The 27,863-nt window shown below is 41.6% G+C and overlaps 1 protein-coding gene across 2 annotated transcripts in view; it reads left to right on the forward strand.

The window, feature by feature from the left end:
* Nucleotides 1–16,733, forward strand: part of LOC113922167 (alpha-2-macroglobulin-like) — a 49,373-nt gene extending 32,640 nt beyond the window's left edge. The window contains exons 29-37 of one of the 2 annotated variants that reach the window (XM_027594069.2): nucleotides 733–956; nucleotides 2,724–2,942; nucleotides 3,099–3,226; nucleotides 4,148–4,238; nucleotides 5,538–5,606; nucleotides 6,575–6,677; nucleotides 7,149–7,190; nucleotides 13,975–14,007; nucleotides 16,483–16,733. In XM_027594069.2, coding sequence (XP_027449870.1) covers nucleotides 733–956; nucleotides 2,724–2,942; nucleotides 3,099–3,226; nucleotides 4,148–4,238; nucleotides 5,538–5,606; nucleotides 6,575–6,677; nucleotides 7,149–7,190; nucleotides 13,975–14,006 — 908 coding nt within the window. In that variant the 3' untranslated portion in view covers nucleotide 14,007; nucleotides 16,483–16,733. Of the gene's footprint in view, nucleotides 1–732; nucleotides 957–2,723; nucleotides 2,943–3,098; nucleotides 3,227–4,147; nucleotides 4,239–5,537; nucleotides 5,607–6,574; nucleotides 6,678–7,148; nucleotides 7,191–7,529; nucleotides 7,671–13,974; nucleotides 14,008–16,482 lie in introns of those variants that run through there. The other variant, XM_027594071.2, reaches the window with a different exon arrangement.
* Nucleotides 16,734–27,863: the final 11,130 nt, after the last annotated feature.

A 27,863-nucleotide genomic window follows, 5' to 3' on the forward strand; every position in this document is an offset into this window, starting at 1 on the left:
ATATACATAGGTCATACTTTATATTAAGGAGTCTCTCCTCATGAGTCTTTTCTTGTGTCTTATTTGTGGCTATTGCAAACCATGCTGCAGTGAACCCTCATATACATGCCTCCTTGTACCCGTGTGTGAGTTTCTCTCAGTTACACTTCAAGAAGTGAATTGCTGATTAGTAAGCTAAACATGTCTTCCCCTTCGCTGGATATTCCCAAATGGCTCTCCAGAGAGCAGTTTCCTTCCCACAGCAGTGTAAATCAGTTCCCATTTTTTCACATCCTTGTCAGCCTTTGGTATTTAAAGGCTTATGTATTTTTTTCTGGCCTCATGAGTATGAACTCCACTATCTCACGTCATCTGCGATCCTCACAAGAAACCTCTATAGAAAAATTTATAGAAAATTTAACAAAGCCCAGATAAGGTCTGGATAACATCAGAAAGAGGAAATCCCCACAATCGGTGAGGAAACTTGCTCTTGCTCTTTTTCCCCGACAACCCAACCATGGCAACCATTTGAAAACTTCGATGGCTGTGGGCTTCTGACGCCAGCAACGTCATCTGCCTTCGACTGGCTGAAACAAACCAAGTTCAGGTTTACACAGAAGGAAAAGCTTCTAGATAAGGTTCAAGAGAATAGAATGGGAATGTACTCCTTACTTCAGCTCCGGCTTCGGTACTTTCACCTTAAATTAAATAAGAATATGTAGTCGCTCATAAATCTCTTTTTCTCATCTCCAGGTAGTTCCGTCCATTGGGAGAGACCTCAGAAACCCAGGGCACCAGTGGGGCATTTTTACCAACCCCCGGCTCCCTCAGCTGAGGTGGAAATGACATCCTATGTGCTCCTGGCTTACCTCACGGCCCAGCCTGCCCCGACCTCAGAGGAGCTGACTTCCGCCTCGCGCATCGTGAAGTGGATCACAAAGCAACAGAATTCCCAGGGGGGCTTCTCCTCCACCCAGGTCTGTGTTTCCCAGAACTTTTCACTTCACCTTTAGGTATCAAAAGTTTTGAACAAGCTATAAAGACACGCAAGAAGAAAACCTGAAGTTGGGAATAACTTGGAATGAGGAAAATATTACTAGTATTCAGGGATAGTGAGAAATAAGGGAAAATGAAAGTCAAAGAGGGCTAAAAAGAAAACACCTGCAATCCTGGAACCCCATCCTTTTTATCATCACAGCTCCCTCCTCCCGATAAAAACTCTACCTCCCCAAAGAAATGGGACCCGGTATGCAATGGCCACAGCAGAATGAATAAAAAACAAAAAACAAAAAAAACTACCTTCTGGAATCTTCTGGAAGTTCTAAGAGTGCCTTTCCCAGGAATGCTACTCAAAAGCCAATAATCTGTCCTTGCAAATCGCTCCATTCGTAGGTCCCCTTTAACTGACTTATTTTAAAGCTAACACATTTTATGGTTCCACTATTCTGCTCTTATTATACAAACATCTGTTCACCAGGAGCATGAAGAATTTTCTTTACTGCGCCAACATCCTGAGCCTAACTGTGTAATCTTATATCTTAAAAATTCATCAATATGCACACAGCAGGACATTTCATCTTCAGAGAAGTTAGAGGTTAGCCCACAGGCTAAACCTAAAAGAGAAAGAGAATGTGACAAAATGGCATCCATCTTTTTTCATTGTATTTAATTTCTTACTTTTCCATATGAATGGAAAAAACTGGACACTTTTATTAAAACAGTTATTCTTTCTTAGAAATCTATTATTTAAAGACTGTCATTCAGGTTCAATGCTAATAAGAATGGAGAATATGACATGTGGGGGTGGGAGGAATCCAGACTTCCAATAAAAAAGGGAGACCCAGGACGTCAGGGTGGCTCAGTCAGTTGGACGGCTGCCTTCGGCTCAGGTCATGATCCCACGGTCCTGGGATCGAGCCCCACATCGGGCTCCTTGCTCAGTGGGGAGCCTGCTTCTCTCTTACCCACTCCCCCTGCTTATGCTCTCTCTCTCTCTCTCTGACTAATAAATAGAATAAAATCTTAAAAAAAAAAAAGGAGAGAGAGCCAAAAAATGGCAATAAGTTAAGAAAAGAATTATAATTAAGCATGACCTTCATCATGGCTGCAAACAACCTTGGGCTTTCTCAGGGCACTGACCTCAGCAGCAGAGCAGAGTTTAATCTGGGGTGAGAGGCAGGCTAAACTTTGGTTGAGCAGTGGCAGGTATGACCAGTTATCAAGTAAGACCTCTTAGGCAAATAGCTAAAGCCAGTAAATGATTCCCATTCATGTATATTTTCCACATTCCATATCCCACAATTATTTATAGATAGAAAAAGGTCGGTTTTCTGAGAAATAAAATAAGCTTCTTCTTTTTTTCTTAAAGAGTTTAATTATTTATTCATGAGAGACAGAGACAGAGAGAGGCAGAGGGAGAAGCAGGCTCCCTGCCATCCCCCGAGCAGGGAGCCCGATTCAGAACTTGATCCCAGGACCCCAGGATCATGACCTGAGGCTGAAGGCGGATGCTTAACCGACTGAAACCATCCGGGCGCCCCATAAAATAAGCTTCTAAAGCAGATATGTGAATGTTATGGTTCTATCTAAGGCTTATAATCAATCTTGAAATTAGAACTCCAGTATTTTAGTGAGGGAAGCAGGAAAAGAGGAAATCAAAGCCCCAGTTGTGGCAGCTGACATGGGCCTTTGGGCCCTCGGGAGGTTACCAGGCCTACGCAGGTTCTCTCACTCGTCTCTTCCAGGACACGGTGGTGGCTCTTCAGGCCCTGTCCAGATATGGAGCAGCCACCTTCACCAGGAGTGGGAAGCCCGCACAGGTGGCCGTCCAATATTCGGGGACACTTGTCACAAAATTCCAAGTGGACGACGACAACCGCCTGTTACTGCAGCAAACCTCATTGCCGAAGGTTCCCGAGGAATACACCATGACGGTTACAGGAGAAGGGTGTGTCTACCTCCAGGTGAGACTCTCGGGCCCCGTCGGGGCAGAGGGTCCACATTAGCTGTTCCCACGGAAAACCCCTGACTCAGCAACGGAGAGGGCAAATCAGAGAACCAGTGGAGGAAGTTGGGAGGAGAAGGGAGAAACACAGATTTTTGTCTTTGATGTTCCACAGACATCCTTGAGATACAATATTCTGCCAGAAAAGGCAGAGTTCCCATTTGCTTTGGAGGTACAGACTCTGCCCCAAACTTGTGACAGACCCAAAGCCCACACCAGCTTCCAGATCTCACTGAATGTCAGGTAAGACCTCTGACTGAATCTAATTCTGGGCATAACAACCGGTCCTCTTACTGGAACTCCTCATTAAGCTGAGTAGTGTGTCAGTTAATGTTTGCACTACATTTATTGAAAAAGCAGTGTGTCTGTCCTCATGCTCATATTATAGAATGTCTCCGTGGTGGGGTACCTATACATGGTCCATCCCCTGCCTCCAGGATCTATGATTGTCGAACCTCATTATTTAAAGGTTAATTCCCCTCAATAATAGCTAAAGAAAGAACGTTAGCCCTTGCCTCTGACCTGAATTCCTGATTTAACTCTAATGTCATTGAGCCATTCTCTGATTTCATTCTCTTGTAATGAAATTCTATATCATCCTTGCTCTCTCCAGGGCAGAGATGGAGAATTCCTGAAAAGCATGAAAAGAAGGAAGTAGTGACTCTCCAGTTAGAATTCCTCCTGGCAATAAACAAATCTCCGATTATATACAAAATAATCAATTTGGGGGGGAAATAGATGCAACAGTATTCAAATGGCTCCAGGGCTTACAAAAAATGTATCTGTCCACAAGAATATTCTAACCTGGGTGGGGATACTATACAGGAAAAAAAGTTAAAAGTATATGTTTAACTTTACTTAAAGGTCTCAGAGCAGAGATTAGAGGTCTCAGACCAAGCTACGCATCACGTGCTTTCTTAAACGGCACAACCTCGAGTCCACACACATGAAGTCCCAATTCATCGGGTCTAGGGTACAACCTGGTCTTTGTGGCTTTAACAAATTCCCTGGAGATTCTAATGCACAACCGTCTTCCACTTGGGTAGGATATTTAGGAAGACTTCCACGTACCTTTGAGGGCTGTGAGGGTTTGCTCCGGGCATAGGAAAAGAGAATATTTAATAACACAGAAAACCCTTATTCGTTTCTTCCCTGAATCTTCAGTTACACCGGGAGTCGTCCCACCTCTAACATGGTGATTATTGATGTGAAGATGGTATCCGGCTTCATTCCCCTGAAACCAACCGTGAAAATGGTAGGTTTAGTGTAAGTCCAGGAGGCTCTATTTTATTTAATGTTTTAGGTATCTCCAGACTAAGAAAATATTAAAATATTTTAAATCACTTCTATCAAAGACTAATACTTTCTCCAAAGTAAGAAATATAATTTAACATGCTTGTATATGGGTTTTTTGGTGTTGTTGTTGTTTTTCTTCGTTAAACTTTGTTTTAATGGGTCTCAAAATTCTGTGACAGATTTTTGGTCAAGTTGTTCCCACTAAAAAGTACTTATTTCAAAAACTAATTAGTTAAAACACACACACACATACACACACACACATACACACAACACACACACACACACACACACACACACACATACATACACACAATCGAATGGTCCACAAAAACATTCTGTCTTCCCCCTGAAGGTTTTCCGAGGCATTTTTATCATTAACCAGTCTTCCTTTTAAACTTAAATGGCCAATTGAAACAAACAGTTCTGTGATCATTCTTCCACAGCTGGTTAAGACTGGGGTGGCAGGTATTAGGGATAATATTCATTTAGCCTCTTGAGGTTTCTGGGCAGACGTGGTAACCTTGCCAGCTCCAGCAGCCTTTTCGTCCACTGCTTTGATACACCCACGGGGACTGTCTGTTTCGTGTTACAAACAGCTGTCTTCTAGGAGCCACATCTACTAAAAGGAGAATGTCAGCAAGTTCCTTCTTTCATGGAGCTTAGACTCTTAAGAAGATAAAGCTTAGGGGCGCCTGGCTGGCTCATTCGGAAGAGCGTGAGACTCTTGATCTCAGGGTCATGAGCTTGAGCCCCACATTGGAAGTAGAGATTACTTAACTAATAAGACTTAAAAAAAAAAGAAGAAGAAGATAAAGCTTATGCACCAGTGGAAAAAAATGTGAATGTGACCAGTAGACATAAACTATAATTATTACAGAAGTTCAGAGAAAAATGAGATTGCTATAAGTTAGAGCAAGCAAAAAAGTTTAGGAAAAAAAAAACTCTCTTTCATGAAGGAATAGAATATACACTGAACATCGAAATATGGAAAATTCCCAAGTTTAAGATACTCATTTCACTTTTCTTCAGATATATCAACTTTACACTAATAGGTCATGTGTCATACTAATATCAAACCCTGCATCCAAATGATCTCTCATTTTTAATTTAAAAACATTATCATCTTCACTTACAACAATCACTTGAAGAAACTTTACCCTCAGGCTTAATTTGGTAATAAAAATTCTTCATTTCTCTGGTTTTCCCAGAGGCTTCATCTGTTTATTAACATTTGTGATGTATTAATGTTCTTCAGCTTGAAAGATCTAACCATGTGAGCCGAACAGAAGTGAGCAACAACCATGTTTTGATTTATCTGGATAAGGTGAGAGCCCTGCCAATCTAGTTGCAAAAGATATGTAGCTAATAATCTCTCTAAGGGAGCTATACGAATCCTATCCTAAGGGTAGTGAATGAAGGCATTTTGGAGACATTGCCTCCATGGCAAAAATTTGAGCATTCTAATATTAATTCCAGTAAATATTCTCCTCTCCTTTATTCGCATTTCATGTGAGACTACGGGAAGAAATGGCTTATTATAATACTGGGATATGAATACTTCTTGGACCCCATAAGGAAAAAATTCTCTGCACAATGTGTTTTTGTCCATAAGTTATTTTGAAGGTATTGAGTAATGTAAGGAAGAAACCCCTGGGTTTCTTCATCAGACATCAACATCAACATAATAATTGATGTTATATATTATATATATTATATCTCAAATATATCAATTATATAATTCACATCTCAATTATTATATCAACAGTATAAAAGAGGAAAATACTGTCCATTTCAGCAAGGATGTACCATAAAATGATAAGATCAGTCGACCAATAAACCAATCTCATTTTACAGTTATGTATTCTAACATAATTTATTCATTCATATGTTAATGGACATTATATTTTACAAGTTTTGTGAAATTTTAATAAGGCTGTAATGATAGACCTTTTATATGACTTTTTAAGTCAACACAGTATTTCTACAAGACAGAGAAGTAAAACTATGCCAAATCTCTTGATATGTAAAAATGAACATCGCCATTCAACCAACAAAATCATATATCATTCACCCCCTATAAACAGAGCCCATGTACCAGTACTGATAGGAGTATATGAATGTTTGGGTTAGTTAAGAAAAATTTAGGGATGTTTTCATTCACTCTGGAAGCTTTCTGTACAACTTAAGGACATTGCTAGTTGTTAAAAAGGTTTTTCCCTCCAAAAGTAGATGAATAATTAAACTCATCCAAAGAAGAGAGAAGAAAGCTTGTAACTCCCTTTTGCTTTCTAGGTGACAAATCAGACACTCAGCTTGTCCTTCATGGTTTTGCAAGATGTCCCAGTGAGAGAGTTGAAGCCAGCCATAGTGAAAGTCTATGATTACTATGAGACAGGTGAGTGTGAACAATTTTGACTTCGAAATTAAATTTCTGATCACAAAAATTTAGGTTTGAGAAATGTGTGGGGGCAACTTACTACACTGTTCTTTCATTTTTGTCTCCATCAAGTCTGATTCTCCTCTGTCTTCTATACCTACATTGTAGAGACTACCTATCATATAATCCATCAACTAATACAGACCACTTGTGGGATATTTAGTTCCCTTTTCTTCAGATAAATCAACTATAAGACAACATGAGACTTAAATAAGTATAACACTTGAACTGTCTTTCAGAAGTTTAGGGGAAAGAAATATACTGTATTTGAAGAGTTAACATTATAAAACAGCAAGCAATGCATCAAGTGGATAATGCTGATGTTTCTGATACAACTCTTCCCATAATAAAAGATTTTTTTAACTGACCTGTATCCCATAAATGTTTGCTCTCCCTCTCACTTCACTTAATGGTTTTGTTTTTATTCAGATGAGTTTGCAATTGCTGAGTACAATGCTCCTTGCGGCAAAGGTAAGTAATGCACACTCCTTCCAAACGCAGTCAGACCCCCTTGGCTTGTCTCTTACATCTCCTCCATAAAATTCTGGCTAACTATTTTTCACAGACATCATCTTGTTCACAGTGCAATTTATAATAGAAAAATGAATTTACTGGGAAAGGGCCACTGAGGGTTAAACTTCAGATAGTTCATAGGATTATTTATTGGATGCTTAGAAGTAGTAAATCTCATTTCCCACTATACTAATCAGGCTTCCTTAGACAGTATGCTACCCAGATCTGAGAGATGGAATATTCACTGATCAGGAAGACTGAGTCCATCTTGATTGTCTCTTCTTTCCACTATCACAGATCAAGGAAATGCTTAAAAGCCACGACAATGAAAACCGCTTTGCTGGGGTCCCTGTTCCACAGACTGAGGTCTCTGTGGAAGAAAAGAATTTTTGTATCTTTGAGAATTTGAAATAAACCTTTTTTTCCGGTCAGTCTTTATTACTGTTTCCTCATTCACTCAATAAACATTTATTACATTTCCACATAATTCCCAATAGAATCCTGAGATTAAAAATGCATAGCAATCAAGGGTTGAGAGACTTCAGAAAATGAGAAATATTACAGCAATGTTGGTCTGAGTAAGCTTCATTAGGAGTTGCAGGGAAAGTATTGGATTATGTACTAGGAGAGTGGGAAGGGTGTTTGGTTACAGGAATACCCTAAGAAAAAGCCAGAGTGCATTTTAGGAAAAAACAAGGCTATCTCGAGTAGAAAAGAATTTCCACATTAAAGGGAAATAATGAAATACAACGTTGGATAGGTCACACTGGGAGGCAGCATAATTAGTTGGAACTTCACCTGAATTGGGGTTATGTGTCCTCAGAACCAAATCTGCCATTTGACCGATACGAGTGATTAGTCAATTAACTGTGGGTCTCAGATTCAATAAAGGATGACAAATGGAAAATGCTGAAAGGGTGACACATTAGAAGCGAGCTCTTTTAGGGGCGCCTGGGTGGCTCAGTCAGTTGAGTGTTGGACTCTTGATTTCGGCTCAGGTCATTATCTTGGGGTCGTGGGATCAAGCCCCATAACTGGGCATAGAGCCTGCTTGGGATTGTCTCTCCTCTGCCCCTCCCCCCAACTTTCTCTCTCAAAAACTGTGATCTCTCTTAGAAGAAAGACTATATAGGACTCAAAAGCCCAAATAGGAGTGTTATATTGGAGTATTTTTTTTTTCCCAGAACTTCAAGCCAGGACCAAAGGGTAAGTGTAAACTTAAGGAGGAATTCAGAGGCAGAAATCAGTGTCCCCACAATACCCAGTCTCTACATTTTCTTTGTTCTAAGTATTGAAATCATTTACTGTATGGATCAAGGGGCAGAAACCTCAGGAATTCAAAGAGATCTCTGGAGTTGTCCTAGGAGTCCATGTCTTCATTTGGGTTAGCTTGACTGAAGCTTGGATGATATCAGCTAAGAACTCCAAAGGACCTTGAAGTTCAAGTGTTCTTAGCTCTATCCCTGGACTGGGCAAAAGTAGAAGATAAAAGCTATCACTGAATTCCACACAGTCAAGCACCCCCCACTCCAATCCTACTTGAATCCCAGATCACTTGCAAAGTTGCAATAGCACGGCAGAGGCCCCACACAGAAAAACTCACAGGGATGATAAGCACAAGATTTATTCGGCACAAACTCGAGAACCAGGGCCAAGCTAAAAATCCTTCCAAAAACACAGGGAAGAAATGATTATCCTAACGGTGACATGGTCAGGGACCGGGTTTCCCTCTTGCGAGAATCATCTTCCTTCCACATTTTACATAATTTTCAGTGTGATGTGGTGGGAAAAGCACGTGTTTTCAAAGATGTGGAAAATGGAATGGACTCAAAATTCGACTGTGCTACTTAGCGCCTATGGAATCTTACCCAGCACTTTAACTCTTCTCTAAATTCAATTTCTTCACCTGTAAAGAAGGAGAATATTATCACCTTCCACAAGTGTGTGTGAAGATGAAAAAACAAAAGCCCTGCACCTCGCGGGCCTCACTGGACCCAGCAGTGCTGACTGGAGCCAGCGGCCACCTCGGTTCCATCTGTGAAATGGGAAGAGAAACAGACAACTATCCCAGGAGACAGCTGTGAAGAGTGTGATGAATCTAGTTCTTGACATGTAGAAACACTCAATAACTAAATGGTAGCCATTTATTAAATGATCTTTTTTTTTTAAAGATTTTATTTATTTATTTGAGAGAGAGAGAGAGTGCAAGCGAGAGCACGAGCAGCAAGGAGAAAGGCAGGCTCCCCGTGAGCAGGAAGCCCAACGCGGGGTTCGATCCCGGGACCCCGGGATCATGACCTGAGCCGAAGGCAGACGCCCAACCTACTGAGCCCCCCAGGTGCCCCTACTAAATGATCTTTTTTTTTTTTTAAGATTTTATTTATTCATTTGAGACACAGAGATAGAGAGAGAGAGAAAGCATGAGCAGGGAGAGAGGCAGAGGGAGACGCAGGCTCCTCGCTGAGCCAGGAGCCCGTTGTGGGGCTCGATCCCAGGACCCTGGGATCATGACCTGAGCCGAAGGCAGACGCTTAACCATCTGAGCCACCCAGGCGCCCCCTAAATGATCTTTTAAAGCCTGCCAGTAACAACATGATCCGTTCAAGGGAAATCTGTCCAGAAGTGGGGAAGCTCAAAGTTGTTTCTGAACAATAATAACAATGCACTGGAGAGCAATTAACCACAAAAAAGCAAATCTGAAAATGGTAAGTCTACCATTTAAAAAATTACATTTTGAAGTCCAATCGGTTTTTCCAATTTCCCGAGTACAGAGTTGATAGAAATCTGAGACTTTAAAAATATATTGGAGGGGCGCCTGGGCGGCTCAGTCGTTAAGCGTCTGCCTTCGGCTCAGGTCATGATCTCAGGGTTCTGGGATCGAGCCCCACATCAGGCTCCCTGCTCTGCGGGAAGCCTGCTTCTCCCTCTCCCACTCCCCCTGCTTGTGTTCCCTCTCACTGTGTCTCTTTCTGTCAAATAAATAAAATCTAAAAAAATATATATATACATATATTGGAAAAAGCAAGTAATTGGGTCAATGCCCTTATATTCACTCTGCTGGCAGAGACGGGAGTGGGGAGATGATAGGGCAGGAGGGGGCATCGGGCCTGAACCTGGGGGGCTCCTGCAATGGTGTCTGAAGTATGACACCAAAGACACAGGCAATAAAAGAAAAAATAAGTAAACTGAACTTCGTTAAAATTAGAAACTTTGTGCATCAAAGGACACTGTCAAAAAGAGTGAAAAACAACCCGCACAGTGGGAGAAAATATTTGCAAATCACATATCTGATAGAGGTGTGACATCCAGAATATATAGAGAACTGTAAGTCAACAACAAAAACAGAAACAACCCAGTTTAAAAATGTCACAGCACTGGAATAGGGATTTCTCCAAAGAAGATATAAAAATGGCAAATACATACATGAAAGATGCTCAACACCATGAGTCATCCGGGAAATGAAAATCAAAACTACAATGGGATACCTCTTCATGCCTACTAGGATGAGTAATAAAAAAAAGGAAAATAACAATTGTTGCCCAGGATGTAGAGAAATTATAACCCTTATTCCTGAGCATGTAAAATCCACAGCCACTATGAAAACGCTTAGTGGCTCCTCAAAAGATGAAACACCAAATTACCGTATGATTCAACAACTCCACTCCTAAGGATAAACCCCCAAAGATTTGAAAACAGGAGCTCAAACAGAAACTTGTACACCATTGTTCATAGCAGCATTATTCACAATAAGATAGAAATCAAGTGTCCATCAACAGATGAATGGATAGACAAAATGTGGTATATACTTGGGTTGGAACATTACTCATCCATAAAAAGAATGAAGTTCTTTTGTTTTTAAGATTTTCTTTATTTATTTGACAGAGAGAGACACGGCGACAGAGGGAACACAAGTAGGGGGAGTGGGAGAGGGAGAAGCAGGCTCCCCACTGAGCAGGGAGCCCATGTGGGGCTCGATCCCAGGACCCTGGGATCATGACCTGAGCCGAAGGCAGACGCTTAATGACTGAGCCACCCAGGCGCCCCAAAAGAATGAAATTCTGATACATGCTACAACTGGATGAAACTTGAAAACATTATGCTGTGAAGTAAGCCAGACACGAAAGGACAAACACTGTCTGATTCCACTTGTATGAAGTTATCTAGAATAGGCAAATTCATAGAGACTAAAGGTAGATTAGAGGCCACCGGAGACAGGTGGAAGACGGGGGGTAGGGGGGAGGGTGGGCGAGCTATGCTTAGTGAGTACTTAGGAATGATGAAAAGGCTTCAGAACCAGTGGTGATGGTTGCACAACACTGCATATATAATTAATGCCAGCCACTGAATTGTACATGTAAATAATGGTTAAAATGGCAAATTTTATATTAATATTTTTTACCACAATTTTTGAAAAGCAAAAAAATAGAAACCACAGTTTGGATATTGAAATGGCTAAATAAAATGTAGTATTGTGCAATATAACACTATAGAACAGCTAGAAAGAATTAACTGGCTCTTTATACATATCAACATGGCACATGAAACCAAACAACTGGGAGAACAAAGCAAATTTCAGACTGATTATACGCATAATGCTACATTTATAGAGAAAAAACACACAGCAGTAGTTTATCTTTTCTCCTGGGATACATAGATGTATGTAAAATAGTGTTGTTGTTTTTTTAATTCTAAATATCTCTCTGGGGAGTGTGGAAGACAGCAAATGGAGGGTAGCCACAGAGGACTTTCCCTTCACCTGTAATCATCTTTTTTTTTAAGTATGCATTACTATTTTTTTAAGTATGCATCAGTTCTATGCTTTTAAAAGAATGGAAAGAAAACTTTCTGGAGAGAAACTAAATAAATTAACAGTGGATACTTCTATAAAGGAAAATAGGAGAGTAGGGACTGATGAATGGAAGCCTTTCTATTTTTTCGCTTTAATCTTCTGCATTTTTACCCAGTGTGTATTCATACGTTACTTTTGTCATTTTGTAAATGCTGAGTTGCTTCACCACGTTATACGCAAATATTTAAGGGCTGAGACATTATTAGTACACATGTGAAATGTGATTATGAATTTATCTATGATTTTTTATTAGAACATTCATAAACTCTTCTTCCATTAGATGAAATTCTTAATTCTTTACACATAAATGGCAAATTTTACCCAGCTGGGGCAAGGAAGGAGAGAATTCAGCAAAATCAATGGAGAGTCTATGTGATCCTAATTAGACAAAAAGATAAATACAATTGATTTGCATTTAAAATGTCCAATGAGTCAGTCTGTTTAATATGCCTTACAACTCAGAAAAAAGTATAAAACAATAATAAAGCCTGGGTTTGGATTCCAGGCATTGTCTGTTTGTTTTTGTTTTTAGCCCTCTATAACTGACCCGATGCTTGTGGACTATCACAATAGATGTCTTTCACACATCCTTTAAAAAAAAAATGTAAGATGGCAGAGATATTAAAACTCCCATAGTCAGAAATTTTGCAAGGGACTAAATGAGCCATTATTTTCACTGAACAATGGGCTTGGATCATTTTGGGAATAACATTAAAGAAGCAAGATCTTAATGTTCAGAGGTGACATGATTACCTAAGTATTTTATTTTTTTTATCACTTTTAGAAATGAATGAAATTGCCTAAATTATCAAATTCATTTCAAAAATAAACGAATTGCAACCTGATGAATAACAATGGTCTGAAAAACGTTTATTAGGTTTTTCACCTTGTGTATTCTTTTTTTTTTTAAGATTCTATTTATTTATTTGACAGAGAGAGACACAGTGAGAGAGGGAACACAAGCAGAGGGAGTAGAAAAGGGAGAAGCAGGCTTCCCGCGGAGCAGGGAGCCCCATGCAGGGCTCGATCCCAGGACCCTGGGATCATGACCTGAGCCGAAGGCAGACGCTTAACGACTGAGCCACCCAGGCGCCCCTCACCTTGTGTATTCTGATTCGCTTCCAATTAAAAACAAGTACAAAGAGTTAAGATCATAGCATAGTTGGGCTTGCATTCCGAGAAGAAAAAGTTGGTCATGTGTGGTTATTGGGCTTTTTGTATTTGAAAGTGCTTAATACTTAACCAGAAGAAATGTCCTTCAGCCACTGTGGACTCAGGCAAAGTGCAGCTTATGTAGTCTTGTGTAATTTATTCCAGTAGAGTTCAAATACAAGACCGAGACCCGTAGGATGCAAGAAGACAAGAGATTTAATCCAGCCACACAGTAACTGTTATGGGAAACAAACATTTCATGCAGTTGACTTGTGGCATCTAACCTCATAATCCCCATTTGTGTCCAGTCTCAAATATTCCTGCTTTCTGTTTCATGTTAACCAATCACTCATTCATTCAACAGTTATTCATTGAGCAACTACACTGTGGCCCAATGGGAAACAACACAGTCAAAAATCTCCACCTTCAGAGAGTTTATATTCTAGAGAGGGGAGAAAGATTTAAAATATATATATACTATATATATATAAACAAGAAATTTAAATTGCTGGTAAGAAATGTTTCCTGCTAGGGGGTGGGGGGCGGGGAGGAAGACAGAAGCAGGGGTGGGGCGTGGCTACAGCTCTGCGTAGAGGCTCCGGAAAGACCTGTGTAAGAAGCGGTGTTATAAGAGGATACTTGTAAAAGGTGAAAAAATATTGTTCATTTTCCTGTCTCTGGTTCCTCATCTTTCTTGTTCTTGATCTCTCTTCTTTCTTTCCTTCCACCTTTTCTCTCTAGGTGAAGAGAGAGAATCCCCAGTAATGGGATGAAGTAAGTATTCCAAAGCTGTAGTCAGCATCAAAGTTACAGTGGCTCTCTTCTCCCACAGAATTTTTACAAAGATTGTCTAACATCCATATTGTCTAGAGGTTGGTAAATTCCTTCCCTATGCTTCCCTAGCAGACTTGCAACTAGTCCCCTTCTCACCCTTTGGGAACAGTGATAATAAGCAACTATTATTATAATGAAGGGTGGGAGAAAGAGAGGAGCTCTAACAGATGTTGCTTACCTTGTGTTCTGCACTGTGATAATCACATTACATGGCTTTCCTTGGCACCCTCACCGTGACCCCACGAGTGGATGGTATTAATTTTTGCATTTCAAGGTTGAGAAAGTGAGGCTTAGAGATGCCAAGTAAATGGAGAAGCCAGGATTTGATGATGACATTCTCAATCATTACACTAATCTTACACTCTTGAATGTGCTTTCCAGTGAATGTGCTTCTCTTCTCATGAAATACTGACTATCACTTAATACTCCAACATTAGAGTTGATATTAGTTTATGTTATTTCTCCTCCCCAGGAATATTTTCGTAGTCCCTGCAAAAACGAAGGGTCCCTGTCATCTAAAAGGAAAATGCTAATGTATTTCTCAACCAGTACATTAATGTGCTGCAAAAAGAATCAAAGTGTCTCCCAAATATTGTTCCCCTCAGCCCTCAAAGCGGTCACCTTTAGTTGCACCAAATGCCTTTGACTTACTACTATCCTAAGCAAATATTCTCATTTTCCATGTGTTCCGTGATGTGGGAAAGTTTGCGGAACACTATTCTAATGAAGAAACTGCAGGCGATGACATGTCATTGGTAATAGGCTCTGAGTCTTCCCAGTGTCCACAAAATGGGAGAACTGAAAATCTCTCATCAGGACTTTATAAACCAGTGGTTCTCAATGGAGGAGAGAGGAGACATCTTTGGTTGTCACAACTGGGAAAATGCTACTGACATTTACTGGGTAAAAGCAGGGATGCTGCCAAGCACGCTACAATCACAGCACAGCCCCCAGAATAAACACTTCTCTGACCCCCAATGTCAACAGCACTGAGGTTGAGAGACTCTGTTCTAAGATGAGGAGGTGGGTTCTGACTATAGGGTGGATTTCCATTCCCTGGGCCCTTTACTAACAGCATCTGCTCTGACACCACTTCAGGCCACTACTGTGAGCAATGACCCCTTTCAGGGAATTCTTGCCAAATTCCACACACTCTGCTTGGAAGTCTTGGGGTGGGACATTCTGTTTGCACGGAGCACTCTCATAAATAAATTCCTGTGAATTGGGGGAGTTTCTGTGACCAGGCAGAGTGCAAGGAGGGAGACACCATATTGTCTGATCTCCGGCACCATGGGGACAGGGAGATAATGCTCTGTCATGTCATGCATGCCCTCAATGCATGGAAGACCATGAGTACCACCCATGGCCCTATTTTACATCATTCCATTGCCATATTCCCCTCAGAATCTCCAACTGTACTCCTGAACGCCACCTCCTACTTTAATATTGTATAATTCTATGTAATCTTTTTATCTAAAGTAATTAATGTGACTAAACTTATATGTGATTTTATTTAGGGGAGAATTCCCTTCCTATGAGTCTGTCACTGTTGGTTCATAACCTCCTCAGGAGCTTCCCAGGCGAAATCTGAAACCAGCCCCTGTACATGGAGGGCAGAGAGAGAACAAATAAGCAAAGAGAACTTACACAGGATGCCATGTTCAGCAGCGGCAAAATGAGTAGATCTCCACACCCACTTGCCAAATCTTAAAAGTTTATATAAAGGCCTGACCTGGGTTCAGTCACGTATACCATGCAGGTGTCCCTAGGGCAGCTTCTGGGAGTTGGAAAGGCAAGCAGAATTCCAAAGACAGGGGAGTGGGTAAGGAGCCTCTGAGTGCCAAGGTCAAGCTCACAGGTCAACCTGCAGTCACATCCTCTTAACAACGTCCTCCAACATTCCACTGGCTCTTATCATTTCTTCTCCAGTGTGCCCTGGGAAGTCAGCAAGGGGTTTCCTCAGCATGGAGGTGGCTCCTTTTCTGTACTGGAGGCAGATGCCACAGCAAGAATGCAGGTACACAGAAGAGAAAACACAGATTGAGACAATGATTCCTGAAATCAGTGACAACTTTTTCCAGCCAAAGCCCTGTGATCCAAACCACTGATTTCTTAAAACCTCTAGGCTGGGGATCAGATCACTCAGGGTGTTTACTTGTGTCCTCATGTGATTTAACAAAGATGATACATTAACAGACTGACTCATCAAGTGTGAACACACAACACTCTGTTTGGAAAATGGCAGAAGTGCCTCCTTGTGAGACAGGATGGTGTCTAAGGCCAGCCTATTTTGGAGGACAGCTTTTCTCTTTAGAGACGTTTCAGTACTTGGTAAGGACAGGCTTTGTTGCTATCATTCAAGGCTTGCTGGGTGAATTTAGGAAAATTTTCTCTCTGTGCTATAATGTTCTCCAGGCCAGTGGAGGGGACAAATGATGGTACCAGTGGAAAACAGAATGTGCCCACCTGACCTTGAGGAGAAGGATGCTGACAGTTTTAAGAACTTGACCTGGTTGTTCATACCACATACGTTGGCCGGGGAGACAGCACTGTCAGGCATGAGGAGATGGACCGAGGGAGAGAGATGCCAGACCAGGACTCCCATCTTTTCTTCAACAACAGGGGTATAGATGGCCCGTCTCCACCTCCCTAAGAATTTGTTTTACCTCCTCTCTAGATGTCCAGGGTCTCACATGCCCAGCGAGATCCCCCTCATTGGGCTGACCCTGCAGGCTAGAATAATCCAATCTAGGGGCACCTGGGTGACTCAGTCGTTACGCATCTGCCTTCAGCTCAGGTCATGAGCCCGGGGTCTTGGGATCGAGTCCCTTGTGGGGCTCCCTGCTCAGTGGGAAGCCTGCTTCTCCCTCTCCCACTCCCCCTGCTTGTGTTCCCTCTCTCGCTGTGTCTCCCTCTGTCAAATAAATAAATAAAATATTTTAAAAAAAATAATAATAATCCAATCTATATGGGAGTGCCTGGATCCCCCCAGGACCATGCAGTTGCCGGGGACCATGCAGTCCTGAGTGTGTGTGATGTTGCTCATTTTCTCTGCCTCCTGCCCAGTTAGAGAAACGCTGTGGTTCCTGTATCCTGCAGTGGCACGAACCACCCCTGGAGACTTTCCCGGGCCTTTTGTGGGAAGCTGGCAGCTACTCAGTAAGCTCAGTGAGCGTATCTTCTCTCATCATGAGCATTTCCTGACTTGGGGGCTCCCCAGTAGTTGGGGGTGTTGTTGCTGTGCTTTTGCTTTCCTTTCAGTTAGGAGCTGGAAGCCATGGGACGTTTTATCTGGTTCCTGGTCAATCCCCATGACACCTCCTGTCCCTTCTCCTCACTTCCCCAGGGGTCCTCTTTGCCACAGTGCACTGTGCGCAGTTCTCAAACAAGCACATCAAAGCAGCAAGCATATTCAGGGCGCCCCCATACTCACGCAGTGGTCCACAAGCATCTGACGTAGGGGTAGGGGCCACCCCTCCCCACATAGACACCAACGGCCAATGTGGGATCACCACCCCCCCACCCCCGCCAGATGCCTCTCCCTCTAAGGCCCATTTCTCCAGTCTCCTGGCTGGCTGGCTGACTGATTGTTGGTTCAAAACCCTCTTGGGATCTTCCTGGGTGAAATCTGAAACTGGCCCCCATACTCAGAGGGCAGAGAACGACCTAAGAAAGAGGCAGACAACTCCAAATTGGCAGGTGGCAGGTTTAATAAACAAGGGAACTTACACACAAGGCTCATCATGGGCAGTCGCAGGAGGAGTAGATCTCGGCACCTGCTCACCAAATCTTACAAGTTTATGTAGTGACCTTACCCAGGTTCACTTTTATGTGGTCCAGAGAGTCTCAACACCACATCACTATCTCAAGTCTATGCCCTTGGAGCAGCCTCTGGGAGCAGGGAGGGCAAGCAGAACGTATATTCCAAGGACAGGGGAAGAGGGATAGAGCTCCCAACTGCCAGAGTTGAGCTCATGGGTCAATGGTGGGGGGGTGGTGTCAAGTCCTTTCGCTGACCTCCCCCAACAGTCACTGAGACATAAAGTTCCAATAATGTAACAGAGCCATTCCTTTGTGTTGAAGCTAATTAAATGCAATGGTCTAAAACACAAATACTTAAATTGTGGACTCTCGTGATTAGATTAGATGGAACGTTAAGACTGGAGCCATAAACTCGGGCCCCAGGTGAGTTGTGTACAAATCACCTCTTTGAGTCTAGATCAATGTCTGTAAAAATGACCCTAACTGCTATGCAGGGCTATTGTGAGGATCAAAATGCCTTGAAAATCATCAGCTGTGCTACCAATAGAAAGTATTAATAGAGATTAAAAAATAAACACATTATCAGGAGTCGTGTTGTCACATTGCTTCTCTCCTTTTTTATAATCACAAAAACAAAGATATTTAGGGGCACCTGGGTGGCTCAGTCAGTTAAGTCTGCCTTCGGCTTAGGGCATGATCCCAGAGTCCTGGGATGGAGCCCCGCACCGAGCCTGCATCGCACCCTGCATTGCATTGGGCTCCCTGCTCAGTGGGGAGTCTGCTTCTCCTTCTCCCTCTGCCCCTCCCCCTGTTTGTGCATTTGAGCTCGCTCTCTCTCCCTCAAATAAAATCTTTAAAAAAGAGAGAGAAAGAAACCTAAAAAGAAAGTTTACCCCAACAAAGGTACAAAGTATGTATTTCCCACCCCAGAATGGGGAGAGGCGTTACTTATAGACATGCAAATTTGCTATTTAATTCCCACAAAAGTCCTACGAGCCAGGGAAAGAGTAAGTTAGACACTTTGGGGTATTTCTAATAGTAAGGTACAATCTTTGAAATAATATGGGAACTAACAAGGGTCCCCACCTTCTACATAAAATTGATATCCTAAAGAAATTTCCAGGTTCTTCTTGGGGCAACCCACCTTCAAGACATACCTCCTACCATCATCACAATATTAATTTTTTCCCTATCTCATAGTTTTCAGAGTTGGATTTACTTTTTAATTTACATTATAATATTTACTCCATGAAGCTAACTATATTTTAATTGCCACTGTTGAGTCACATGGAAATTTGGGTTTTATTTGTTACACTCTTTCTGAATTATTCTCCTCCACCTTAAGTTTCAGTAATAATTAATGCTTCCTACCTACCTTCTTGAAGGAGAAGGTAAGAAAGAAAGGCCTCCAGAGAAAGATTATGAAGGCTCTCGTGTTCGTTCTTGTTCTCAGCTCCCAAGATCCTCATCTTTTGAGAATGTAATATTCCTCTCTGTCCAGATAAAAAGACCAACACATGAATTCAGGACAAAGATCACAGTGCTGGTAAAGAACACAGAAAGTCTTGTCTTTGTCAAAACAGACAAACAAATCTTTTTTTTTTTTTTTAAAGATTTTATTTATTTATTTGAGAGAGTGAGAATGAGAGAGAGTGAGCACATGAGAGGGGGGAGGGTCAGAGGGAGAAGCAGACTTCCTGCTGAGCAGGGAGCCCGATGTGGGACTCGATCCCGGGACTCCAGGATCACGACCTGAGCCGAAGGCAGTCGCTTAACCAACTGAGCCACCCAGGCGCCCCAGACAAACAAATCTAAGTGCCAGGACAATACAGTATAAAACTCCATAATGGGTAACTTTAGAAATTATATATCCTTCACATGTTACCCAAAAGTTGTCATAGGAAAATTTCTCTTTTCCAGTTACGTTCAAGTCTCTGTGGACAAAAATTTTCACCCACTAGAAGAGTTGATTTCGGCTCAGGTCATGATTTCAGGGTTGTGAGATCAAGCCCGGCATAGGGCTCCTCGCTGAACATACAGGCTGCTTAAGATTCTTTCTCCCTCTGCCCACCCCTTTCTCTCTCTCAAAAAATAAATAAATTTAAAGTCTTTAAAATCCTCCTGTGATCCAGAGACTAGGACATTATACCCCACTATGTTTCTATTTCTCTTCCCAAGGAAGAATACTAGAAATTTCCCAAATGATCTATCACTAATACAGCAGTCTTCTTAAATGTATTACTGCCTCTAATTCTTTATTTGATAAATTATAACCTGTTTCATATATTTAGGACCCTGGAATGAAACAAATTAGGCAATGGCAGAAAATCAAGTTAGAGAGTGGTCTAAAACAATTGTCCTTCAGCTTGTCATCAGAGCTCTTTAGGGGCTCCCACAAGATAGTGATTCTAAAACAATCAGGAGGAAAGAACACTCCTTCACCGTGGAAGAATGTGGCATGAATTTGGAAGTTTGGGAAGGGAAAGTGGAGATGATAAGCTTCCGCTTACTAGAGTATGAATCCACTTGAACACTTTCAATTCCCATGGGTGAGGCTAAGCTTCATCTGATTCTACCAGGACCATCATCTATGAACACAGAACTTCATAAAAGTTTTGTGAGTTTTCAAAAGCAAGTTATTTTCCCCAATTTGGAAGTTGGTTGTTGTTTTTTTCTTCTTTCAATGGAAGCTTCTTCCCTTTGCCAGAACTAATATGATCTATGACCAATCGATTTTATAGTTTTATTGTGAAGTTCTTGGGGTACCTGGGTGGCTCAGTCATTAAGCATCTGCCTTCAGCTCAGGTCATGATCCCAGAGTCCTGGGATCGAGCCCCGCATCGGGCTCCCTGCTCCGCAGGAAACATGCTTCTCCCTCTCCCACTCCCCCTGCTTATGTTCTCTCTCTCGCTGTCTCTCTCTCTCTGTCAAATAAGTAAATAAAATCTTTAAAAAAGATTTATTTATTTGAGAGAGAGAGAGAGCAAAGGGAAGGGCAAAGGGCGAGAAACTCAAGCAGACTCCAGTGAGGGGCTATATCTCACCACCCTGAGATCATGACCTGAGCTGAAATCAAGAGTTGGACACTCAGCCAACTCCACCACCCATGTGCCCCAAACTGAGAATATTTTGGATGATTTCTCATTACAGCACCGTGAAAATTTGTATAAATACCTGAGGCATCTCTCCTCTCTCCTTTAGAACTTTCTATTCATGGCATTATTTTCTTTTCTTCTTTCTTTTCCTCATTACAGTTATAGCTCTACTTTCACCACTGCTCAGATATCCATTGCATAAGTTGGTGGTATGAAGAAACAAGCTGGATTCCTTCTGATAATGACAGAGACTTTACAATGATGGAATGAATCCTCTTAGGCAGCGGTGAGTTCCCCACCCTTAGAAATATAAAAGTGCACGATCTCAACCCCTTGACAAGACACATAAAAAGATTTAGGCACCAGGAGCAACTGGGTGGCTCAGTCGGTTAAGCGTCTGCCTTCAGCTTAGATCATGATCTCAGGGTCCCTGGATGGAGCCGTGCTTCAAGCTCCCTGCTCAGAGGCAAGTCTACTTTTCCCTCTCCCTCTGTGCCCTCCCACCCACTTGTGCACTCTCTCGCTCAAATAAATAAGTAAATAAATAGGGTGCCTGGGTGACTCAGTCAGTTGAGCATCTGACTCTTGATTTCAGCTCAGGTCTTGATCTCAGGGTCATGAGTTCAAGTCCCACGCTGGGCTCCAAGCTGGGCCTGGAGCACTTAAGGAAAAAAATGAAAATTAATTCATTAGTTAATAATAAATAAATAAATTCTGTGCTTCTTTCTTTTTTTTAAGATTTTAGTCATTTATTTGAGAGAGAGAATGAGAAGAGGAAGAGTCAGAGGGAAAAGCAGACTCCCATAGAGCAGGAAGCCCAAGTTGGGCCTTGATTCCCAGACTCCTGGATCATGACGTGAGCTGAAGGCAGACACTTAACTGACTAAGCCACTTCCCCACCCCTGTGCTTCTTTAAACATACTCAGCGGCACTCCCTTTATAATATTCAACTTCGCTATGCTGAAGAGTATGAGGAACAATATTCGAAGAGTCTTCAAAGAGTAAAATACTATTATTCCACTGCTGCGTCAACTATTCTGTAACTCTCCTTGGTTATGTAGTTATAATGTTGTGGATTAGATACTATAACTTTTACACAAAGTGGGGTTTTAATATAATTTTTAAATATTTATGTTTTATTTGGTATTTATTTTCTTTTCAGAACATGGACTTAAAAGTATTCACCAACCTGAAGCTCAAACTTTACCTTTTTGTCTCTTTTTGGTTCAGGGGTTTATATTTTCCCCTTTTTTGGCCTTTCTACAAATTAAAAAACATGTTAAGTCAAAACACTGGGTTTGATTCTATGGATCTATAGAGAGAAAAACATTGCAAGACTACTAATAATGTTGGCACTGTTCAGCTCTGCTAGTTAGTTTTTCAAATGATTCTTATTACAGCCACATGGTATCTTGCCTACAGGGGCAATACATATCATCATTCTTTTTTTTTTTTTTAAAGATTTTATTTCTTTATTTGACAGAGAGAGACACAGCGAAAGAGGGAACACAAGCAGGGGGAGTGGGAGAGGGAGAAGCAGGCTTCCCACGGAGCAGGGAGCCCGATGCGGGGCTCGATCCCAGGACCCTGGGACCATGACATGAGCCGAAGGCAGATGCTTAACGACTGAGCCACCCAGGCGCCCCACATATCATCATTCTTGTTTCCCTCTGAGGCGAAAGTTCTATCCTCTTTTTGGAAGTTCTCCTCATCTACCCTCCCCCCAAAAAATATACATCTTTCCTTCCAGTTCCACCTACACTAGGTTATGCTGTCATCAGGACTTTATCATTTCTACTTTTGCCAAAGAACTACCTATCCTGAAAAGGAGAGGCTCAACACATTTCCAGTGCAATTGTTTTTTTTTTAGTTTTTTTTTAATTTTTTTATTGTTATGTTAATCACCATATATTACATCATTAGTTTTTGATGTAGTGTTCCATGATTCATTGTTTGTTCATAACACCCAGTGCTCCATGCAGAACGTGCCCTCTTTAATACCCATCACCAGGCTAACCCATCCCCCTACCCCCCTCCCCTCTAGAACCCTGTTTGTTTTTCAGAGTCCATCATCTCTCATGGTTCATCTCCCCCTCTGACATACTCCCCTTTTCTTCCTCTCCTGTTATCTTCTTCTTTTTCTTTTTTCTTAAAATATGTTGCGTTATTTGTTTCAGAAGTACAGAACTGTGATTCAACAGTCTTGCACAATTCACAGCGCTCACCGTACAGTACAATTGTTTTTAACATTTTAATTTTAACAGGAAAACTAAGTATTTAGCCACATTACTCATTTTATTCCATTGTAATATTCATAGTGGCACTTCCTCATGTGGATTATAATGAGATGATTGAAAATCTCCACGTAGAGCCATTTGCTGAGACTATAAGAAACTATTTCCCTGAAACTTGGATCTGGGACTGGTAGTGGTAAAGTAACTTCCATTTTTACCATTTGCTTGAGATGTGAAAACATGATTTCATTATTTCCAGCTATTTCTCTAATTAATTTCTGTCATTTTAAGACAAGAGTAGGCTAATTTATAAAACTCTGGTCTAATTATATCAACTCATCAATTAATGACATATTTGTACTCCTGGCACTTCCTAGAAAATGAACATGATAACTATTTATAATCTAGCTTTCTAATGTTTAACACCATTCAAGGACACGGTATTGAAGAGAAACTTGAAGCAATCCTACATGGAATAAACCATTTTTAGAATTACAATTTATAAAATTTTCAGATGGTGTTTTAGAGAGGGAAGTTCAAGGATATTTTCAGGCACTGTCAGATTTGTAATGGTAGTACAGACTTTGAGGTGGTGTGGGAGGCATGGCCATTGTTAGTGAAACAGACCCATTGAAATGCCTTTTATTTTTCCATTTGGGCCCTGATTACACTGCTTTCTATAATTTTTTCAAGAGGACTCAGAAGTATGGCATTGAGTCATGTTGATCAGTTACCCTCCTAAAAATAACCAAAGTACTTGCTCACTTTCTGTTTTCTTCACATCTCTATTCTCACTAGCTCATCAAGGGTGGCTGAAGTGGGAGTAACAGTCCCTGATACCACCACTGGGTGGAAAGCAGGGGCCTCCTGCCTGTCCAGTGACAATGGACTTGGTCTCTCTCCCACTGCCTCTCTCCAGGCCTTTCAGCCCCTCTTTCTGGAGGTCACAATGCCCTACTCTGTGATCCTTTACGCTGTGTTAAACTACCTTCCCAAATGCACCCAGGTAAGGAACTTTCCAAATTAAGCATGAACAAAAGATTATGTTGGCCCATAACACTTCTTCCAGATCGATGAACTATCCCCTAAATCCAATGACCTATATTACCATATTGATAATTATCAAGTTCTAAGTAATAAGGGACAAAACTAGCAATTTTGTTCTCAAAAATATGTAAGACACTGACTATGAAACTATAGCTTACAAACCCCAGATCCCAATTTTCTTTCATTTCTGAAGTTTATAAAAATATTTTATCATAGGGTGCCTGGATGGCTTGGTTGGTTAAGCGACTGCCTTCGGCTCAGGTCATGATCCTGGAGTCCCGGGATCGAGTCCCGCATCGGGCTCCCTGCTGAGCAGGGAGTCTGCTTCTCTCTCTGACCCTCCCCCCTCTCATGCTCTATCTCATTCTCTCTCTCAAACAAATAAATAAATATGTAAAAAAAATATTTTATCATAACCTAAGTGCCTTAAGACGGCATGAGAGTCAGTACAGTTCAATCTCATTATTTGGATTTTCTAAGTCTTCCTCTAAATTCCCATGACAGTTTCTTTGTACCTTTCTTCTAACACATCACATTTAAGGATATGTAACATAATTCTTCTTTTTGGGCATTGTACATGGCCTGCCGCAAAAACTTCTTGAGGATTATATAAGTGGTTCTTATATCCTAGAAGTGCCTTATGTGCATAAAACTTTTCATGTATATTTTTAAATGAATGAATGGCTGAGTATGTGGATAAAAAAATGAAGGAAGGAACTCCACTGGACTATAGCCACAGAGTAAGCTAGGAGAATTCTCATGAATCTAAGCCAGTAGATAAATATCCTCAGGATAACATGCTGTTGTTGACTTTTCCTATCCTCCACTACTGGTACAAAAACTAAATAAATAAATATACATATATAAAATTTCTATGTGTGTGTATATATATATGTATATATACTTATATATAAGGTATGTATATACTTATAGATTTATATATACTTATATATTTATACTTTATGTTCTGTTTGAATTTTATACTTTTTATGTAAATAATCTCAGCTTATGTCATTTTTAACCCCATGCTTTCCAAAAGTGCTTCTCCTAGTCCCTTTTCTTAAAAGATTTTATTTAGGGGCGCCTGGGTGGCTCAGTCATTGAGCGTCTGCCTTCGGCTCAGGTCATGATCCCAGGGTCCTGGGATCAAGCCCCGCGTCGGGCTCCCTGCTCCGCGGGAAGCCTGCTTCTCCCTCTCCCACTCTCCCTGCTTGTGTTCCCTCTCTCACTGTCTCTCTCTCTCTCTGTCAAATAAATAAACAAATAGTCTTTAAAAATAAAATTAAAAATTTTTAAAAATAAAGATTTTATTTATTTGTGAAAAAGAGTGAGTGAGAGAGTGAGCAAGCACAAGCGGGGGGTAGGGGAGGGAGAAGCAGTCTCCCCACTGAGCAGGGACCCTGATGCAGGGCTTTATTCAGAGCTCCATGTGGGGCTCAATCCTAGAACTCTGTGATCATGACCTGAGCCGAAGGCAGATGCTTAACTGACTGCGGCAGATGCTTAACTTAACTGACTGAGCCACCTAGATACCCCTCTCCTAGTCCCTTTATTTTTTTAAAGATTTTACTTATTTATTTATTTGAGAGAGAGAGAGAGCATGAGGGGGGGAGGGTCAGAGGGAGAAGCAGACTCCCCACTGAGCAGGGAGCCCGATGCATGCGGGACTCGATCCCGGGACTCCAGGATCATGACCTGAGCCGAAGGCAGTCGCTTAACCAACTGAGCCACCCAGGCGCCCTCTCCTAGTCCCTTTCTAACACCCAAATTCACTCTGGGCTCTTTCATTTGCCCCATGCCATACATCAACTTGCTGCCCTTCTAAACTCATCTCTTGTGTCTGTGTGGCTCATGTGAGGTTATAGGTGAGTGCACAGCTTGACTTCATGGCTACACCAGTAGAAGAAGACCAAGATTCTGCGCAAATGGGAGGCAAATTGTGTTCTGGTTGATAACTCCCAAATCACTGGATGAGTGAAAGTTCTCTGAAGGGACCCTCTCTACTCAAAGCTGATGATATATAAAGGTTCCTTAAGGGGCACCTGGCTGGCTCAGTCGTTAAGCGTCTGCCTTCGGTTCAGGTCATGATCCCAGCGTCCTGGGATCGAGCCCCGCATCAGGCTCCCTGCTCAGCGGGAGGCCTGCTTCTCCCTCTCCCACTCCCCCTGCTTGTGTTCCCTCTCTCGCTGTGTCTCTCTCTGTCAAATAAATAAATAAATAAAATCTTTAAAAAAAAAAGTTCCTTAAATTAGGTTCTCCTCTTTGAGGCCCACAAACAGAAGACTCCAGTTGATGCTGCTTCTGTCCCTGTACTTGCCAGCTCCTTAAATAAGGAGCAAATCTTTGAATTGCTCACAGAACATAGGACACCTTGCAGATCTTGAGGATTTATTTAGAGAGTATCCAGTCCCTGGGACATCCAAGGTCAGATCTATAGGCCCTTTGTTTCAGGGAACGTGAATTTCTTCGTGAGCGCAGAAACACTGTAGTCCTCAGAACTCTGGGTGCTGAGGTGCTTATGGCTCTTAAAGTTGGGAGGAAAGATTCAGTTGTCAAACTTCTACTAGTTGAGGTGAGTAAACCTGACTTCTTTGATAGCCACACCGAGTCCAGAAAATGGTAGCAAAATTGACTGTCTATAACCCTTGGGTAAAAAAGAATTAATAAGAATAATACATGAACTAAGTATATTTCACAGCATATGACAAGTCTCTGCATTAAAAGAGACTCTGTGTTTTGTTTTTCCATTTGCCTTTTAACTACTTTCCCATTAGCTGAAAATTGAGCTAGATATATTTTGGGGATTTGTTTTGTTTTGTTTTGTATTGTTTTCTAAGATTTTATTTATTTATTTGAAAGAGAGAGAGTGCAAGCAGGCGGAGGGACAAAAGGAGAGGAAGAGAGAAAATCCTAAGCAGACTCTGCACTGAGCAGAGTCAAGGCCAGTCTCCAGCCCAGGACCCTAAGATCATGACCTGAACTGAAATCAAGAGTCCATCGCTTAACCAACTGAACCACCCAGGCTCCCCAGAGCTAGATATATCTTGTACCTATTTCTTTGTTTTGGGGGTGCCTTGGCTCAGTCTGTTAAGCATCAGACTCTTGATTTTGGCTCAGGTCATGATCTCAGTAGTGAGATCACGCCCTGCATTGGGCTCCACGCTCAGTGAGGAGTCTGCTGGTCTCTCCCTCTGCTCCTCCCCCCACTTGTGCTCTCTCTCTTTCAAATAAATAAATAAATAAATATCTTTTAAAAAAATAAAATAAAAATGAATTTCACTTGTTCTTGATGATATTGGCCAGTGACAGTTGTCCTGACCTTTCATCTTTCATTTCCATGTGACATTCTAGGTTCCACCATAAAAAAAAACACAGAAAATCTTCTCCAGATGCCCTATGGTTGTGGAGAACAGAACACAGTCCCGTTTGTTCCTAATATCTATGTATTGAAATATCTGAATGAAATCCAACAGCTGACTCAGGGGATCAAGTCCAAGGCCATTGGCTATCTCAATGCTGGTGAGTAAGGGACAGAAACTTCACTTCATCATCCTAAAATGTTCTTTCCACAATTAGGCTTAACATTCACTGGACAAGAAGAACGTGGCTATTGGTAGGTCCTGTGCGCCTGAGAGGCTTGGGCATGTCCTTGGTCTCT

Source organism: Zalophus californianus, chromosome 9 (assembly GCF_009762305.2).
Source record: "Zalophus californianus isolate mZalCal1 chromosome 9, mZalCal1.pri.v2, whole genome shotgun sequence".
Classification (NCBI taxonomy): Eukaryota; Metazoa; Chordata; class Mammalia; order Carnivora; family Otariidae; genus Zalophus; species Zalophus californianus.